The 17,873-nt window shown below is 42.7% G+C and overlaps 1 protein-coding gene across 1 annotated transcript in view; it reads left to right on the top strand.

Annotated features, from left to right (window-relative positions):
- Window positions 1–1,122: 1,122 nt before the first annotated feature.
- The window catches only part of MSRB3 (methionine sulfoxide reductase B3), a 203,167-nt gene continuing 186,416 nt past the window's right edge, over window positions 1,123–17,873 (top strand). The window contains exon 1 of the mRNA XM_043967673.1: window positions 1,123–1,596. Coding sequence (XP_043823608.1) covers window positions 1,123–1,596 — 474 coding nt within the window. The remainder of the gene's footprint in view (window positions 1,597–17,873) is intronic.

A 17,873-nucleotide genomic window follows, 5' to 3' on the forward strand; every position in this document is an offset into this window, starting at 1 on the left:
ATGCATTTGAATTGAGCTAATTGTGATTTCTATGTTACTCTTAAGACCATTTCCTTGGTTGGTGATCATGAGCTCACTTTACAGATGAGGAAACTGAGGCAAACAGGGTGAAGCAACTTGCTCAGGGTGACAGAGCTAGTAAGTGTCTGAGGCTGGATTTGAACTCAGGAAGATGAGTCTTCCTGATTGATTCCAGGTCTGTAGGGACTCTAGCTATTGTGCCCCACCTTGATGCCCTGGGGGCAAGATAGATCCGATCTGAGTCCAAATCCTACTTCAGAGACTTAATCAAGTGACCCTCAGCAGGGAAATAACCTCTCAGCTCCAGTCTCTGTCAAAGGAAAGAGTTAGAGTCAGCCTCTAAAGTTTCCTCCACCTACAAATCTATAATCCTATGAAACCTCTAAAATCCTTTCCGGTGTGTCGTTGAAAGTAGGCCTTGGAACTCCTCCTTTCCCCTATATTCTTTTCAAGTTCCCTGCTCTGTGGAGTTTCTGCTTCCTGAGGCAGTGGGGAGGGGCATTCCTCTCCCCAACCTCACCAAACGCCAGCCCTCTACCCTCCAGCTGGAATCTGAATGGAGAGGGGGGTGCTTGACTATATTCATAGGACCTCCCCAAGGAACTAGGCCCTTCCTTACTCCATCCCAGGGCTCAGCCCTGGCTCTGGGTCTTTTGGTGGGAGAGGTCAACAAAGCAGAGGATGGGGGAATATGCAATTACATAGCAACTACTACAAGTTAGGCACTGTGCCAAGTCCTTTTTTTAAAAAAACAAATATCTCATTTAATCTTCACAACAACAACCCTGCCCTGTAGGTGCTATTATCTTCATTTTAGAGCTGAAGAAACCGAGGCAAACAGAGGTTAAGTGACTTACCCAGTCACATAGCTAGTCAGAATCTGAGGCCGAATTTGAATTCCTGATTCCAGGCTCAACTACTCTTATTCACAGCTGTGAAGGAGGAGGAAGAGGGTTCCACTAGATAGATTTGGAATCAGAAGACCCGGGTTCAAATCTCCCATGAAGGAGCAGGAAGAGAAGGAAGAGGAGGAAGAGAAAAAGGAGAGGGAAGAAAAGGAGAAAGAAGAGAAGAACGAACAAGAAGAAAGAGCAGGGGAGAATGAGGAAAAGGAGAGTTGGAGAGGCAGTGTGGTCCAGTGGAAGGAGGCCAGTTTTGGGGGCCAAAAGACCCGGGTTCAAATCCCACTTGTTAGGAGATGTAGGAGGAAGAGGAGGAGGAGGAGGAGAAGGAGGTGGTGCCGTACGGGAGCCCTCAGCCCTGCCCGGGGAGCCTTTGTCCTCCCTCACTCTCGCCGTCTATGCTCATATTTGGAGTTGGCTGCTCTTGCCCAGGAATTTCCCGTCATGCCTCCCGACGCCCTGTCGCCCGCAGCCGGGGAGGGACAGACAGCGGGGAGCCCGGCCAAGGCCACGGCGGCGGCCTCCCTCTGCCCCGTCAGTCTGTCCATCTGTCAGTCCGCCCGCCGGTCAGTCCGTCCGCCGGTCAGTCCGTCCATGCGCCCGCCGCCGCGCGCCCTGCTGCTCTGCCTCCAGCTTTGCCTTTGCCTGGCCGCGGCGGCCGCCCAACAACGGGGTAAGTGCATCTCCCCCCACCCCCGCGAAGTTGGGGTTCGTGAGGGCGCGGCCCAGTGGAGAGATGAAGAGGACCGCGGCAGCTCCCTTCCGTCACCCCTGAGCGGGGCAGCCCCGGGCTGGGATTCCTCCCAGCTGCAATGACGCAGGGTCTAAGAGCGGGGCTGGGGGTGGGGAGTGAGGGCTCCCCACCTCCTCCCCTTCCTTAGCCCCGGGGTCCCCGCCCCGGGGTCCCCGCCCCGGGCTGGGAGAAGAAGCCCCTAGCAGAAGCAGGGCTGAGGTGGGGAGGGGGGAGGGTCCGGGGAGGGGGAGCTCACCTCCTGGGGAGTCCACTTAACACTGAACTGAACTGCCCGGAGTAACGGGCCAGCTGAGCCGGGTGGGAAGGACTACCCGTCCTCCCATTCCGGGAGATGCGCCAGGTCCCCGGGGTGTGATAGGGAAGAAAAAGAGAGAAGCCCCCCTCGGACCTCTTTTAGTCACTTCTGTCCCAGGTAACTAAGCACCTTGTGCTTATGAGTCTGTGAACAGGCCACAGTGTAACCTAACTCCGAAGTTGCCCGACCTTCTTGTGTGTGTTTTGTGTGTCTCTCTCCTTTCTCCTCTCTCCTCTCTTTTTTCCAAAAGAGGAAAAAGTCACCTGAACATATTTTCAGAGAGACTACTCTTACTGTCTGAACTCAGACTAATTGAATGAAAGGTGCTATTCATGCCTTTGGCTTAGAGACTACAGACTACTGTGTTTGGTGATTCTCAGATCTCAAATATTGGTCGTCCCAAAGAAGGATAGCTTTCTTCAAACCTTTCAGTGTTGAAGTGAAGCGGCCTGAGTTGGGAATCAGAGGACGTGGATTTAAATCCCACCTCTGAAACTCACGACCCATGTGGCCCGGGACCAGTTCTTTAATCTCCTGGGCCTCAGTTTCCTCACTTGTAACAGTTCTTGATCTCTGTTGCTGTGATAACAGAACTAATTTATGCTTATAAGAGGAGTTCTTCACTCTTTTAAATGTGCGTGATGGCCCACTTTGGCAGGCTGGTTAAGCCTGTGGTGCCCTTGTCAGAAAAATGCTTTAAAATGCATAAAATAAAATATGTACAATTACAAAAATAATAGGAAATATACTTATTAAAATAAAAAAAAAGCTCATGGACTCCAGAGGTTAAGAGCCCCTGGTTCAAAGGGACCAGTGCCTCAGTTTATCAGGTGCAAGCAAAATATGAACGTAGTTGTATTGTTTCCATGTACTTTTATATTTGTTACAGGCAAACTATTAGTCATCAAAATAGTTTGGCACTTAAATACAGCACATTGAGGAAAGGAAACTTTTGTTCATAGCAAAGTTTAGTTAATGACATTTTATTTTTCCTTTTGGTGTTGTTAACTAGATTATCAAGATAAAGGGCTACTTCCACCTTCATTCACTTCTTTGCCCTTTTAAGGCCATTGTGAGGGCTAGGATAAAGTATTTAAGATATAGCTTTGAAAAAAATAGAATGCTTTTTTTTGACAAACTAGAGAGAAATATTTTTTTCAAAATATGTTTTAAGTTCATGCAGGTTTTGACCACATATTAATGTAACTAAAATTATCTGGAAACGGGTACAGAACTTATTTTTGTCAGAAAGAAAAACTCATTTTACAAATGTTGGCTTAAGCAGTGGCCACTTCAAATTTTTTTTTCTTTCCAAAAGGATACCATTCTTTTAGATAATTCTTTTAGAGTTTTAAGCCCAAACATCAAGGCCCCAAAACTCTCTACCTCTTATTTTAAAAGTTCTAGGGCTTTGCTTATTGTAGTACACATTGCCAGGGAAATCGAACCTGAGATTATTGTGTTCTTCAGTAATATGTTAATTGACTTAGTACTTCCTTCCAATCAAACAGTATTAGAAGAAAGTATCCTGTTGACAGTAATTTTGAAAACAGTAGTGAGCTTACTGCTTGAATTCCTTTAACATTTATTCATATGATTTTGGTCCCAGCTGACAGTTTAATTTTTGGTGACTTTTATTAGCATCCTTGCAGGCATTTTTTCCCCCCCGCTTGAAGCTGAGCAGCAGCCTGCCCTTTAAAGTCTTGTCACCATGCCTAGACCATTTGTCTGCCAAGGTTACAAGTGCCTGGCGTCATCTGAGGCTTGAATCAACACACGCTCTATTTTATAATTTTTTTAAAGGTTGAGATGTTTGTGCTGACATCCTAAAATACTAACCCATACTCGAGTTTGGAATAATTAATGTTATTCACAGTACCAGAATTCTCCTAAAATTTAGTAACTAGAAAAAACCACACAACACAATATTAAAGTTTTGTTGCATCTTGTTCCTAATGCCTTAATGATCAGGCTTTACAAGAGAGCTATTAAACATACCATTTTTTGGTATTAAAGAAAATTAAAGAGAAACTAAACAAATATTACTCACATCTCTTCTGTAACTTGCTCCCTGCCTTCAGAATTAGAGCTATATAGGGTAACTGATGAGTTATCAGTGTCTATATGTCATTATTTCTCCCTGTCCTGTCTCCCCTCCCTGCTTCCCTTTAACTTTCTGGATCTAGATTTTATTACACAGTTATAGTGTTCTCCCAAACTGGTACAATCCCAATCGAACATGGTGAGCTTGATTTTAGCACTAGGGGGCTTAGATTATCCTAAGGGCCTTTTGAGGGTACAAGTGCCTATATGAAACCAGGCAGGCCAGCAGATCTCTTGGTCACTGTTACTTCCCTTCAGTTAATAGAAAGTACTGGGCCGTAGAGTTCATGGAAGGGCAGTATAAAGTAAGGACTAGAGAGGTAGGATAGTGCCAGGTTAGGAAGAGCTTTCTTTACATGTGAAATCAAGGACTCTATATTTGATTTCTATAGGTCACAAGTAGCCACTGGGAATTTATTGAGTTGAAGAAGGGGGTGTGACATGGTGAGACCTATGCTTTCAAACATTCACTTTGGCAGCTATATGGAAGATGGACTGATGGGGGAGACCAACCTTTGCAATGGTTCAGGCAAGAGGTGATGAAGGCCCAACCTAGGGTTGTGGCTGGATGAGTAGAAAGACAGGGGTCAAATAAGTGTGGAGTCATTGGCTATTTTGGGATCAGTGACACCCAACATGAGTGAGGTATTGAGGACGATATGAAGGTTGTGTAGATTGTGACTCAGAGTATGCTGGGGCCCTTAACAGCAATAGGGAAGTTTGGTAGAGAGGGTTTTGGGGGAAAAGGATAATGGGTTCTGTATTCAACACTTTGAGTTTGAAATGTCTATGGGGTGTGTACTTCCAGGTGTCCAACAGGCAGTTGGTGATATGGGGCTGGATTTCAGGAAAGAGACTAGGACTGAATACACACATCTTGGAATTATTTGCCTAAAGATGATAATTGAACCCCTAAGAACTAAAGAGATCATCAAGAGCCAGTGTAGAGAAAAAAGAAGGGCTCTTGGGGGACACCCATGGTTAGTGTGTCTGACATAGATTAAGATCCAGTAACCCCCTTCACTGATCAGTTGATAACTAGCCCTTCCTTCCTTCCTTTCTTTCTTTCTTTCTTTCTTTCTTTCTTTCTTTCTTTCTTTCTTTCTTTCTTTCTTTCTTTCTTTCTTTCTTTCTTTCTTTCTTTCTTTCTTTCTTTCTTTCTTTCTTTCTTCCTTCCTTCCTTCCTTCCTTCCTTCCTTCCTTCCTTCCTTCCTTCCTTCCTTCCTTCCTTCCTTCCTTCCTTCCTTTCTTTCTTTCTTTCTTTCTTTCTTTCTTTCTGCAGGGCAATGAGGGTTAAGTGACTTGCCCAAGGTCACACAGCTAGTAAGTGTGTCTGAAGTCAGATTTGAACTCAGGTCCTCCTGAATCCAGGGCCAGTGCTTTATCCACTGCGTCATCTGGCTGCCCCCAATAACTAGCTCATTCTTTTTTTTTTTTTTTTAGTGAGGCAATTGGGATTAAGTGACTTGCCCAGGGTCACACAGCTAGTAAGTGTTAAGTGTATGAGGCCGGATGTGAACTCAGGTACACCTGACTCCTGGGCTGGTGCTCTATCCATTTCGCCACCTAGCTGCCCCTAACTAGCTCATTCTTAATCAACTTTGCTCACCAAGTTCAAAAGGAACTCTTGGATATGAATAATCTTTAATATAGAGAACTTCCTCTGGAGGGTTGGGTAGGGGGAAAGACTAGCTGCCCCATGTTCATGGTTTTCTGTGGGTCCCCACTCCTAAAACTATACCACAGGGGGAGCTCCTACTGATGAATACATTATTATTATTATTATTATTATTATTATGCCCTATTAGTAGTCAGCCAGTTAACATAATTAGTAAAGGTATTTGCTATAAAAGGTGTATCATGAATGGTGATGATAACCCTCTCCACCCCCACCCCCAACCTGAGCACATTCATGCAAACACAGCAGCTGTAGGAAGAACAGGTACCCACAGACAGTTCTCAAGTAAGGAACATTCATCTTCAAGAAGACTCATATCTCTGGGACTAGATTCTCTTCTCATGGTGTTTCTCTATGCTGTTCTGCCTGGGTACGGCATTTCTGCTGGGCAGAGTTGCCCCATTGTGCTTCCTGGCCCCACTCCTTTCACTTCTGTTTGCCCCATCTGTTAAATGGAGATAATAGCACATAGCCTCCCAGGGTTGTTGTGAGGATCAAATGAGAGTAATTGTAAAGCACTTAGCACAGTGTTGTTCAGTCATTTCAGTCAAGTCCATTTGGGGTTTTCTTGGTAAAAATACTTCAGTGGTTTGCTATTTCCTTCTCCAGCTCATTTTATGAATGAGGAAACTGAGGCCAACAGGCTTAAGTGACTTGCCCAGGGTCATGTGTCTTGAGTAGTAGTTCATATCTGAGGCCAGATTTGAACTCATGAAGATGAATCTTCCTGACTCCAGGTCTGGAGTCCATCTCTATTCAGATGACTCCAAGATCCACTACCTAGTAGGCCCTATATAAATGTTAGCTGTTATTACTATTATTGTTGTCTGTTTGTTGTTATAGCTCAACTAGACTCAATAGTGATATCCTCTGGTCTTGCTCTCTGCCGGTCATAGCATCTCCTGCTTCATGAGTTGCGTCACTCAAAGATATTGTTGATGGTAGGGAGGAGAGAGAACTATCCCTCATTTACCATACTCTGAAAGACGTGAAAGAAAAAAAGAGAAGGGCGTGAAAGAGAAAAAGAGAAGGGCGGTTCTTTCTCTAGAACTAGCTCTCTTCTTGTCTGCCAGGAATGATTCTTTGCAGACCTGTGCCTTGTCAGAATGTGCTCTGGCTTCTTTCAGTCAGTCAGTGGCTAGTGGCCCCTCTACTTCCATCTTCACACCTCCTATAAGAGGAGAAATGTACCCTGGCCCAAAGAGTGGGACCTTCCACTTACTAGGTGCAAGCTCCCAGTTTCTCATCCTTTATGATCCATGAAGAGGTCACGGAGCATGTGAGCCCCTCAAGGTTTCAAATCCTTTATAAGATGGGAGTACAACCCCTAAAAGTCTAAAAGAGGCAGAACTTTAACAATCCTCATTTTCCCGTTATTTTCCTTTTAGATCTTGTCATTGAAATACATGGGTTATGGAGACTCAGTTGATCTGGAGTCTGCTGATAAAACCTTATTCAGATATATTACTAACATTGCAGGACCTCTGACTGGCTCCTCCCATTCCCAGGCTGTGCTGGGGATGGGGGGGGAGGGAATATGGAGTGGGGGATGGAGGGTTGGGGGAGGGGGAGGGAGACACACCTTCTCAGCATAAGCCCTTCTCTCTCAATCCCTAGCAGTACACTAATTGACTGACACATTCATGGAGAATGACCAAATAGTTTTGGGTAGCACTCAATCCATAAGCATTGATTAAGCACTCACTGTGTTCTGGGCACTGTGCTAAGAACTGTCCTGTTGTTCAGTCATGTTTGACTCTGTGTCCCCATTTTGGGGGTTTTCTCGGCAAAGGTACTGGAGCAGTTTGCCATTTTCTCCTCCAGCTCACTTTACAGATGAAGAAACTGAGGCAAACAGATTTAACGTGACTTGCCCAGGATCACACGGCTATTAAGTGTCTGAGGCTAGATTTGAACTCAGAAAGATGTGTTCCTGATTCCAACCCCAGTGCTCTATCCACAGCACCACCTAGTGGCCAAGAACTGTAATAGCTACAGATAGCATAGTAATGTGAATGAACAAAAAACAAACAAAAAACCCTGATGTTTTAAATGCTGTCTGTTTTGGCTATAGTCAGAGTGATTTTATTTCTCTCTTCCTCCCTCTCCCCTTTGGCATCAGAAGAGGAAACAGGAAAAAAATTATCTGTCAAGTAATGGCTTTTCCCATTCCCATTCCCATGGCCATTCCCAGAGAATAATCCAGGAAGATGGACTGCGCTTCAGTCCTTTCATTGACCAGGCTCTGCTAGTTCTGCAGAATCATGCTTGCACCCTCATCTCAGAGTCTCTACCACTGGTCCTTTTTGACATATAGCAACTATGTGACCCTAGAAAGTCAGTGAAGTGCACAGTGTCCTAGTCAATTCTCCCCCATTATAAGAGAGATGATGTTGACCTTCATTGGGAAGGAAGGTTTCCTTAAATGAGAGTTCCCTTTAGCACTGAAATCACAAGTCCAGTGCCTGTCTTCCCTCACCACACCCCTACGTGGTAGGTAGTACTAGTATTATTTCTCCCATTTTACAAGACAGGAAACTGAGGGGAACATAAACAGCTTAAGTGGTTTGCCTGCCACATATCTCTTGCATTGTTTCCTCCTCTCTTTGCAACCATATTAGTTTAACTCCTTATCATAGAACTACATTGTAATAGGCCTTAACTGGTTTTCCTCTTTCCAATCTCCAATCCATTCTTGTCATTGCTGTGTAAGTAATATTCTAAATGTGCTGCTCTATCTACATCTTTGCTCAAAATTTTTCAGTGGCTTTCTATTGCCCCATCAGATAAAATTAGAAATTCTTCTGTTAACATTCAAGGCCCTTCACAATCTAACCCTGCCTTACCTTTCTAACCTTATCTCCTGCCACTCCCCCTTCCTAGATTTCTGTGTTCTAGCCAAACTAAATTCCACTCATCTGCTCCTCCCATTCTTGTTTCATCCTTTCTCCTACTATCTCTGTGCTTTTGTTCTCACAGTATCCCACATGCCAGAAATGAATAATTTTCCCCATTCTGATGATCTCTGCCTTTTAAAACCAGTCTTTTTTTTTTTTTTCTGGGCAATGAGGGTTAAGTGACTTGCCCAGGGTCACACAGCTAGTTAAGTGTCAAGTGTCTGAGGCCAGATTTGAACTCAGGTCCTCCTGAATCCAGGGCTGGTGCTTTATCCTCCAGAAGTCCAGAAGTCCTTTTCTTCTCTCTAACTACCCTGTACCATGAAATCTTCATGTGGACCATTTGTGCTGGACCTGTGGTAGAGACTTCCAAGCTCATATGGTCTGCTCAGCCACAGTCAGGCACACTGTACCTCGACCCTAACATCCTCATGTCATTTCAGTCATCTCTGAGAACAAAAGATGACAACCACCCAACCAAGAAAGTGATCTCTCCTCAGCTTTCTCATTGTACTTTCTCTCTATATTGCGTTTGAATATATTCCATTCCTCCTTATAGTACAGTTATGTGGGCAAATACATCTCTTTCCCTAATTAGATGATAAGCTGAAGTAGGTCAGGGTGGGGGGAGAGGGTTCTTAGCCCTTTCTCCTGCTTCCTAGGATGTGTTATACTGCCCCTCTTGTTCTACCCCAGGGCTGGGGCTCTGTCCTATTCCCATTTCTTTAGAAAATGGGTCAAAGAGGAACAACTCTGACTACAGGAATGGTCTTTGGATTGTGCATCTGGTTTCCTTTTTAGGACCCCCAGTCAAAGAGCCTTTTGGGAGGGCAGCTAGGTGGTGCAGTGGATAGAGCACCTGGAGTCAGGAGGACCTGAGTTCAAATCTGGCCTCAGACACTTAACACTTACTAGCTGTGTGACCCTGGGCAAGTCACTTAACCCCAATTGCCTCACCAAAAAACAAAACAAAAACAAAAACAAAGAGCCTTTGGGGCAAAGATGGAAGGAGGGTTGTGCACTGGTTTCTCATTCTCATCTTAATCTCTCCCTGCCCTTTTACTTTTCTGAGAAATATGGGGGGAAGTCCAGGTTTGATTTCAAAGTAATTTGCATTTTCTTATAATTCCTAATATGGTTTGTCGCAAATCTTATAGTGCTTTTCTTTTGAAATTCAGTCAAACTGGACAGCTAGGTGGCATAGTGGATAAAAAGCACCAGCCTTGGATTCAGGAGGACCTGAAACCCGTCCTCAGACACTTGACACATACTAGCTGTGTGACCCTGGTCGAGTCACTTAATCCTCATTGCCCCACAAAAAAGAAATTCAGTTAAACTGTTTTTCAAATCATTGAATCCTAAGACTGTATGTTGGTAGATGATAAGTATTCCATGGATGTGGGACTTTGGTCTATAATAAGTTATTACAACTAAAATCAAAACGAGTTTTGGCCCATATAAATGTACATTCAAATACCATACCAGTCCTAGAAGCATTAGAATTCCAATGTGATTATATCTTGACTTGTGGGTTTTTAATGGAAAACCTCAAAAGTCCTACTTGCATCTCCATTTTGTCTTGCAGTCAATTAAGCTCACCACTTAGGATGTTTCTCTAAAGTTTTGCCCTATTTGGGTATGAGTCTGTTTTGTGGTTATATAATGTGCTTGCCCACTTCACACATGCCCATTTGATTGGATACTCATTGAACTCTTTTTCAGTCTTCAATTCTTTTGGCAACTCATTCACTCACTCATGTGCTTTTAATGTCTTTTATTTCACTTGTCATTGCTTTCAATTTCTGGAAATGACAGTAGGGAGTGAGGAATATTCCAGTGCCCCCTTATAGAAGCAATTTGTCAGAGTGGGGAAGAAGGTACAACCAGTCCTGGAGAGGATAGCAAGGACTGAAGTATTGTCAAAGATGAGCCAGGGAGATCTAATAGATGGAAGAAGTGAGAGTCCTATATCTCTTCTCCTTTTTTCAACCAAAGCCCTTGAAAAAAATTGTCTACACTCCACTACTTCTAGTTCTTGTCTCTTCAACCCGTTGCAATTTGGCCTTTGACCTCCCCTTCCCCTCCCTCCCCTTCCTTTCCCTTCCATTACTTTGTCCTTCCTTTCCTTACCTTCCTTTGCCTTGCCCTGTTTGCCATGCCTTGTTTTCCCTTCCCTTCCCTTCTCTCTTGGTAACCTTTTCAACTCCCATGACTTTAAGTTTCATCTCTATTCAGATGACTCCAAGATCCATATAACCAACTCCCTTGACTTTCACTTCCTCATTGCCAGTTGCCTATTGGACATTTCAAACTAGATATCCTGGAGAAATCCACAATCTCCTACTTCTGTCCAAGGTACCGCTACCCTCCCAGTCTCCCAGGTCTGTAACTTCAACATTATCCTGGACTCTTCTGTCTCCCTCACCTTATATTTCTAACCAGTTGTTGAATTTTGCCATTTCTACCTTCCCAACATGTCTTGGATTCAACCCTCTTCTCTTCATTCACACAGCTATGACCTGAGTGCAGGTCCTCACCACCTCTCACCTCCTAATTAGTCTCTTTACCTCGAGTCTCTCCCCACTCAGGTCCATCCCTCACACAGCTGCCAAAGTAATCTCCCTGAGTGCAGATATGGCCATGTGACTCCCCTCCTCAGTCACCTCTAGTTGCTTCCTCATATCTCTAGGATCAAATATAAACTCTGTTAAGCCCTACACAACCTGGCTTCAACCCATCTTTCCAGCCTCTTTGAACATTGATCCCCCTCCCCTGCTCCATACCCTTCAATTTGGCTAAATTGACCCTCTGGCTCTGTTCCTCACATGTAATACTTCATCTCTTGAGTATGTGCCTTTGCACCGGTTGTCCCCAAGCCAAGAATGATTTCCTTTCTTCCCTTTTCCTCACAGAGTTCCTCTCTTCCTTTATCTTCCAATTCAAGCGCCATCTTCTGCGTGAAACCTTTCCTGATGCCTTCCAACTATTAGTACCTATTCTTGCTTGCAGATTGTCTTTTCAGTACTAGCTTCTACTCAGATTTCTCCCATCCTCAAGAAACCGTCCTTTTACTCAACTACATCCCTCAAGCTATCCTAACTTTCTTTTCCCATTGACTGTTGTATTTCTAGAAAAAAACAGCATCCAATACTTAGTGTTACCCATTCTCTATTCAACCCTTTGAGCTTTACTCATCACCTTTGTTGTGATAACTACCACATCAATATTTCTTCCATCTTTTTTTTCATTTTCCAGCTCCTGTCTCTACATTTCCAACTGCCAATTTCACATTTTTATATGGATGTTCCAGGGGTACCTCCAACTCATTCCCTTGTTCTTCCCTGCCCCCCCAAAACAACTTTCCCCTTCTTTTAACTTATTTCTGTTTATTGCAATAGGCATTATGATTGAGTTGGTTCCAGTTGATTACCTTGGCTTGAAATCTTGGCATCCTTGTTGACTTTCCCCTCCCTCTCAATCCAGTCACTTGCCAAATATCATAAATTCAACTTCATTTATCCCTTCATTTTACTCCCACTCATCCTATTCCTGTTCAGGACCATATTAATCATTCTTTTTCACTTTGATTATTGCAATATCCTCCTAATTAGTCTTCCCATAACTATCCTTCCCCTATTCTAATCCCTCTCATGTCACTGATAGGGATTTTTACGATATGTAGATCTCATAGTTCCTCCACCTCAAAAGTTCCTCAATTGTCTATTGAATGAAATACAAACTCTGTAACCTAGCATTTAAACTACAATGTGGCTCCAGTTTATTTTTCCAGCCTTATTGCACATGACTCTCTTTCACAATATGTCTCCCTTTCATATACTCTGAACTCCAGCCAGATTAAAACTTGCTCATGCCCTTCCCCATGGCTGAATTGGATCATCTTCTCTCACTCTAGTTCTTCTTGTTGAAATAAATCCACAGTGCCTGATACACATTAAGTGCTTAATAAATGTTTACTGCCTGACTAAGTGACTGAATGACTCCTCTTCTCTCAAGGACCAGTTCTAGTCCTCTATCCTTTGTGATACCTTCTCTAATCTCCTTTATAGAAATATTCTCTTCTCCATAGAATATTTTAAAATACTTTCCTTTGAACCTTTTCTTTGCATTATAATATATCATAATTAACATTATGGCTATTTATATAGATATCTTATTTTATCTGCCAGATATTTTAATTTTAATTTTTTTATATAATAGTATTTTATTTTTCTATTTTATCTATATTTAAATAGTATTCACATATTTTATATGTAAAGACAATTTTAATTCTCTCTATTCTCTCTTTTTTTGCAGGGCAGTGAGGGTTGTGACTTACCTAGGGTCACACAGCTACTAAGTGTCAAGTGTCTGAGGCTGGATTTGAACTCAGGTCCTCCTGAATCCAGGCCCAGTGCTTTATCCACTGCACCACCTAGATGCCCCTTAATCATCTATTTTTTTCAAGATTTTGAGTTCCAAAATGTTCTCTTTCTCTGCTACCCTCTCATCTGCCAGATTTTAAATTCTTCAAGGTTAGAGACTATGTCTTGTTTTATCTTTAAACACCCAGCATAGTTGCCTGCTGCATGTTATAGGCACATAATACAGGTCTGTTGAAAGGAATCTCTAAAATTTTTCCATTTCAGTACATTTCCATGTCTAATTTTAAAATATATATAACTAATATCAATCTCTGAGAAATGCCCTTGACAGAGAGTCAGGAGTATTGAATTTTCTTCCATCTTTTCCATTTAACAAGCTTTTTGACCTTAGGCAAGGCACAACCTTTATGAGGTCTCAGATACCTTATCTTTAAAAGGATGAGATTGGGCTATGTGTAATTTAAAATTCTAAATGTGGGTTCTAATCTGTTCCCCCAGTTTTGGGGGAAACTGACTAAAATTACTGATAAAAGGAGCTTAGATTTTTAAGGGTTTATTGAAATATAGAAAGAGAAAGATTGAGAACAGAATTCCTACAACCTCGCGATCCTATCTTTCCTCAGCTCCTCTCCGTTGTTCTCTACCATCACCACCAAGTCAGGAACCAAAAAGACAGCACTCTTTGCGCAGGCTCCCCTTTCCTCCTTCCTGTCCCCTCCCAGAATGGGGAGGTTCTTCAAGCTGGTTGGTTGATTGGGCCGGAAGTTCAAAGTTTTTTTTAGATTCTGAGAACCATGCTTTCTTAAGTACTCTCAAGTACCATCCAGATGTGCTTAGAATCTAGTCAACTACTAATCCAGTCAAATCAGCCAGTAATCCACTCAGGTGGGCTCCTGAGTATCTGCCAAATCTCATCTATCACATTCCATTATTTTGACAGTTTCATGGTCTCTGAAACTCCTACCAACCCTAATGCTATTAATTTTTTGATATATAGGGTGACAACCATATAGAAAAATGAAACTGGAATTTTTGACTGATGTGGTTACCTTTTTCCTTAAAAGCTATAACTTTCTCTCTCTCTCTCTCTTTTTTTTTTTGGGGGGGGGTGGGACAGTGAGGGTTAAGTGACTTGCCCAAGGTCAGACAGCTAGTAAGTGTTAAGTGTCTGAGGCCAGATTTGAACTCAGGTCTTCCTGAATCCAAGGCTGATGCTTTATCCACTGCACCACCTAGCTGCCCCCTATAACTTTTTCTTGATTGTAATAATAGATGTGTGGTTAATTCAGTGAAATCCCAGGAAATGCAGATTGTTCACCTTATCCAAGAGAGCCACATGACAGTTTGTGGAGATAACCCATAGGCAGTGGAATGCTTTGAGGGACAGTGGAAATCTTGCCTAGTTTTGGATCTGGAAAGCCAACCCATGTCATCTGATCCATAGTGTGCATAAATCATACACAGAGAATTAGGAATTGACTATTCAAATGCTGAGCTCTTTATTTTGTATGATGAGAAATGCATTATATACACATATTTATATTAATTAGAACTATGGTAATTATATGTGGTAATCAAAACTATGTAGTAGTAATTATAGTAATTAGAATTATTGAGAAGACAGCATGGCATAGTCTATAGAGCACTGGTTTTAGAGTAAAGAAGACCACCGTTCAATTTCTGCTTCTGATATATAGTAATTATATGACCATGGACAAATCTCTTAACCTGTCTGTAGCACTCTAAGTAAACTTTTGAGACCATAAATTACAGATGAGTTGTCATTCTGTACCAGTGGGAATTCCTACACTAATGAACCTACAGGGTTGGACCAAAAGATTAGAACTACAGGTATTGGGGCAGCTAGGTGGCGCAGTGGATAAAGCACTGGCCTTGGATTCAGGAGTACCTGAGTTCAAATCCAGCCTCAGACACTTGACACTTACTAGCTGTGTGACCCTGGGCGGGTCACTTGGCTCCCATTGCCCCGCAAAGAAAAAAAAGAAGAAGAAAAAAAGAACTACAGGTATTACAAAAAGGAATAGTTTAGGAGTCAGGAGTTTATCTAAAATGCAATTAGAACTGATCAGAGCAGCATTCTTTTTCTGCTAAATTCTGATACAACTCTAGCATCCTGAGCTGCAGTTCTTAAATTAAATCCATCACCTACCTACCTATATCTGTCTGTCTGTCTGTCTATCCATCTATGCAGTTAGGCAGCACAGTGGATAGAATTCCAGGTCTGGAATCAGAAAGACTCATCTTCCTGACTTCAAATCTAGCCTTAGACTCTTAGTAGCTGTGGTACCCTGGGTAAGTTACTTAGCCCTGTTTGCCTTAGTTTCCTCTTCTGTAAAATGAGCTGGAGAAGAAAATGGCAAACCACTTTAGTATCTTTGCCAAGAAAACTCCAAATGGGGTCATGAAGAGTTAAACACAGATGAAACAAATCAACAACAACAATCTATTTCATCTATCTATTTGATAATTTGATTACAGTCTCAGAGGGAAGACACTAAGATTAAGGAGTACTGGGAAAGACTTCTTGCAGAAGATGTGACTTTACTTAAGATTTAAAGGAAACCAGGAAAGCCAGGAAATGGAGGATGAGGAGGATGAAGAGAGTGTTCCAGGCATGGGGAATAGCCAGTGAAAATTCTGAGTCCAATGTCACGTGAGAAATAGCAAGGAGGCCAGTTGTCACTGGATGACAGAGTATGTAGAAGGGAACAAGGTATAAGTGGACTAGACAGGTAAGGAGGAGCTTTAAAAGCCAAATGGAAGGGGCAGCTAGGTGGTGCAGTGGATAAAGCACCGGCCCTGTATTCAGGAGGACCTGAGTTCAAATCCTGCCTCAGACACTTGACACTTACTAGCTGTGTGACCCTGGGCAAGTCACTTAACCCCCATTGCCCCACAAAAAAAAAGGAAGAAGAAAAGCATTGGATTCTGGGGGTCATAGGGAGCCACTAGAATTTATTGAATAGGGGAGTAACATGGTCAGATCTGTGTGGAAAGAAGATCGATTTGATACCTGGGTGGAAAATGGACTAAGGTGAGAAGCTCTCATAGTTAAATCCTTCTCTTTGTTACTGTTCTCATAGTACAGACTAAGAATACCTCTTCCATTTGCATGTTGAGGAGGACATCCTTTTTGACCCTTCTTGAATATTCAGAGGATCTTTCAACAATGCTATTTCCATTATTGCTTCTATCATGGGATCACATATATTCCCATTACATGCATGGGAATGACCTTGTGTGAGAGTTGCCAAGTGGACTTCTAGAAATGAATCTATCTAATCATGAGGGCTTTAAAGTGTAAGTGGAGGGAAGAAGGTCATATGCAATACACAATAGTTACTTGTTTGTTTTTATTTTGGTTTTTGTTTTGTTTTTTTTTGCACGGCAACGAGGGTTAAGTGACTTGCCCAGGGTCACACAGCTAGTGTCAAGTGTCTGAGGCTGGATTTGAACTCAGGTGCTCCTGAATCTAGGGCCCATGCTTTATCCACTGCGCCACCTAGCTGCCCTCACAATAGTTACTTGGTAAGAAGACAAAGAGAAGACCAAGAATTCACAGTAGGTTAATACCCAAGCACAGAACTAGAACTGCAGTCTCAGATGTTGATACACAAATTACAAAGTATAGGTTATAATCAAAATGAACTAGAGATTCTAATGTAGGGATTATGATTTGACCTTGTATCACAGAGTTGTACAATTCTACAATTAGAACTCCAGTGCAATCTAGTTCAAATTTCACAAAGAATTCCTTCTACGACATACTTGACAGGTGTTCATGAAGGCACATGAATACTTCCAGTGAGTGGCAAGGGCCATTGTGTCCTAAAGCAGTTTCTAAATATTGGAAAAGTTTTCTTTATATCAAATCTAAATTTATTTCATTTCAACTTCCAGCCATAGTTTCTAGTTCTGTCCTCTGGGGCTAAGCAGAATAAACCAAATTCCTCTTCCACTCTTAATAGACTTCCAAAGCTTACACCCAGCTATTTTATCCACCTCAAGACTTCTTTCCCCAGTTCCAGACACTCCCATCTTGGGATCATAGGTTTCTGATTGGTGAGCCTTCTCCTTAAAAAGCCTGACCTAGGGGCAGCTAGGTTGCACAGTGGATAGAGCACTGTCCCTGGAGTCAGGAGGACCTGAGTTCAAATCTGGCCTCAGACATTTGACACTTACTAGCTGTGTGACCCTGGGCAAGTCACTTAACCCCAATTGCCTCACCAAAAAAAAAAAAAAAAAAAAGCCTGACCCAGAGCCACCATGCTACTACTGTTCCCTAGCCATCCTCATGCCCCGTGCTCCTATCCACAACAGATCTCCTGCCCAGCACTGCAGGATGTAACATCGTAAATCTTCACCATTACTGTAGCATACCAGTCTATGAATATGGGTGAAAAGGGCCAAGGAAAAATTGGTAGGGAATGCATTATTTCTTAGAAGTTGTTGAGAGTGGGGACCCCATTCCTAATCTCATACCCATTTCCTTAGCTTCTGGAAAAACAATGCCCAATTCCCATTTTAAATGCACTTGAACATCCATGTAGCCGTATCATCCACAATTGTAAGAGAATACCATTTGATCTCTGTGGGTGCAGCTTAAGAGCTGTTCTTGAAGTTGGTAGTCCTGACCCATGCACTTGAACTTCCTTGTTTCCCTGACGTGAATGACTCTGAACAGTGTTCCAGGGGACAGCAGGCCTAGCTTGATCTTATTCATTCAGGTCAGTCTCATCTGGATTGGCCTCTATTTGGGTTTGAAAATCCGAATACATGAAGGGACCATCTGAGTCGATGTGAGGACAACATATGTAAGT

Source organism: Dromiciops gliroides, chromosome 5, assembly GCF_019393635.1.
Source record: "Dromiciops gliroides isolate mDroGli1 chromosome 5, mDroGli1.pri, whole genome shotgun sequence".
In the NCBI taxonomy this organism is placed as follows: domain Eukaryota; kingdom Metazoa; phylum Chordata; class Mammalia; order Microbiotheria; family Microbiotheriidae; genus Dromiciops; species Dromiciops gliroides.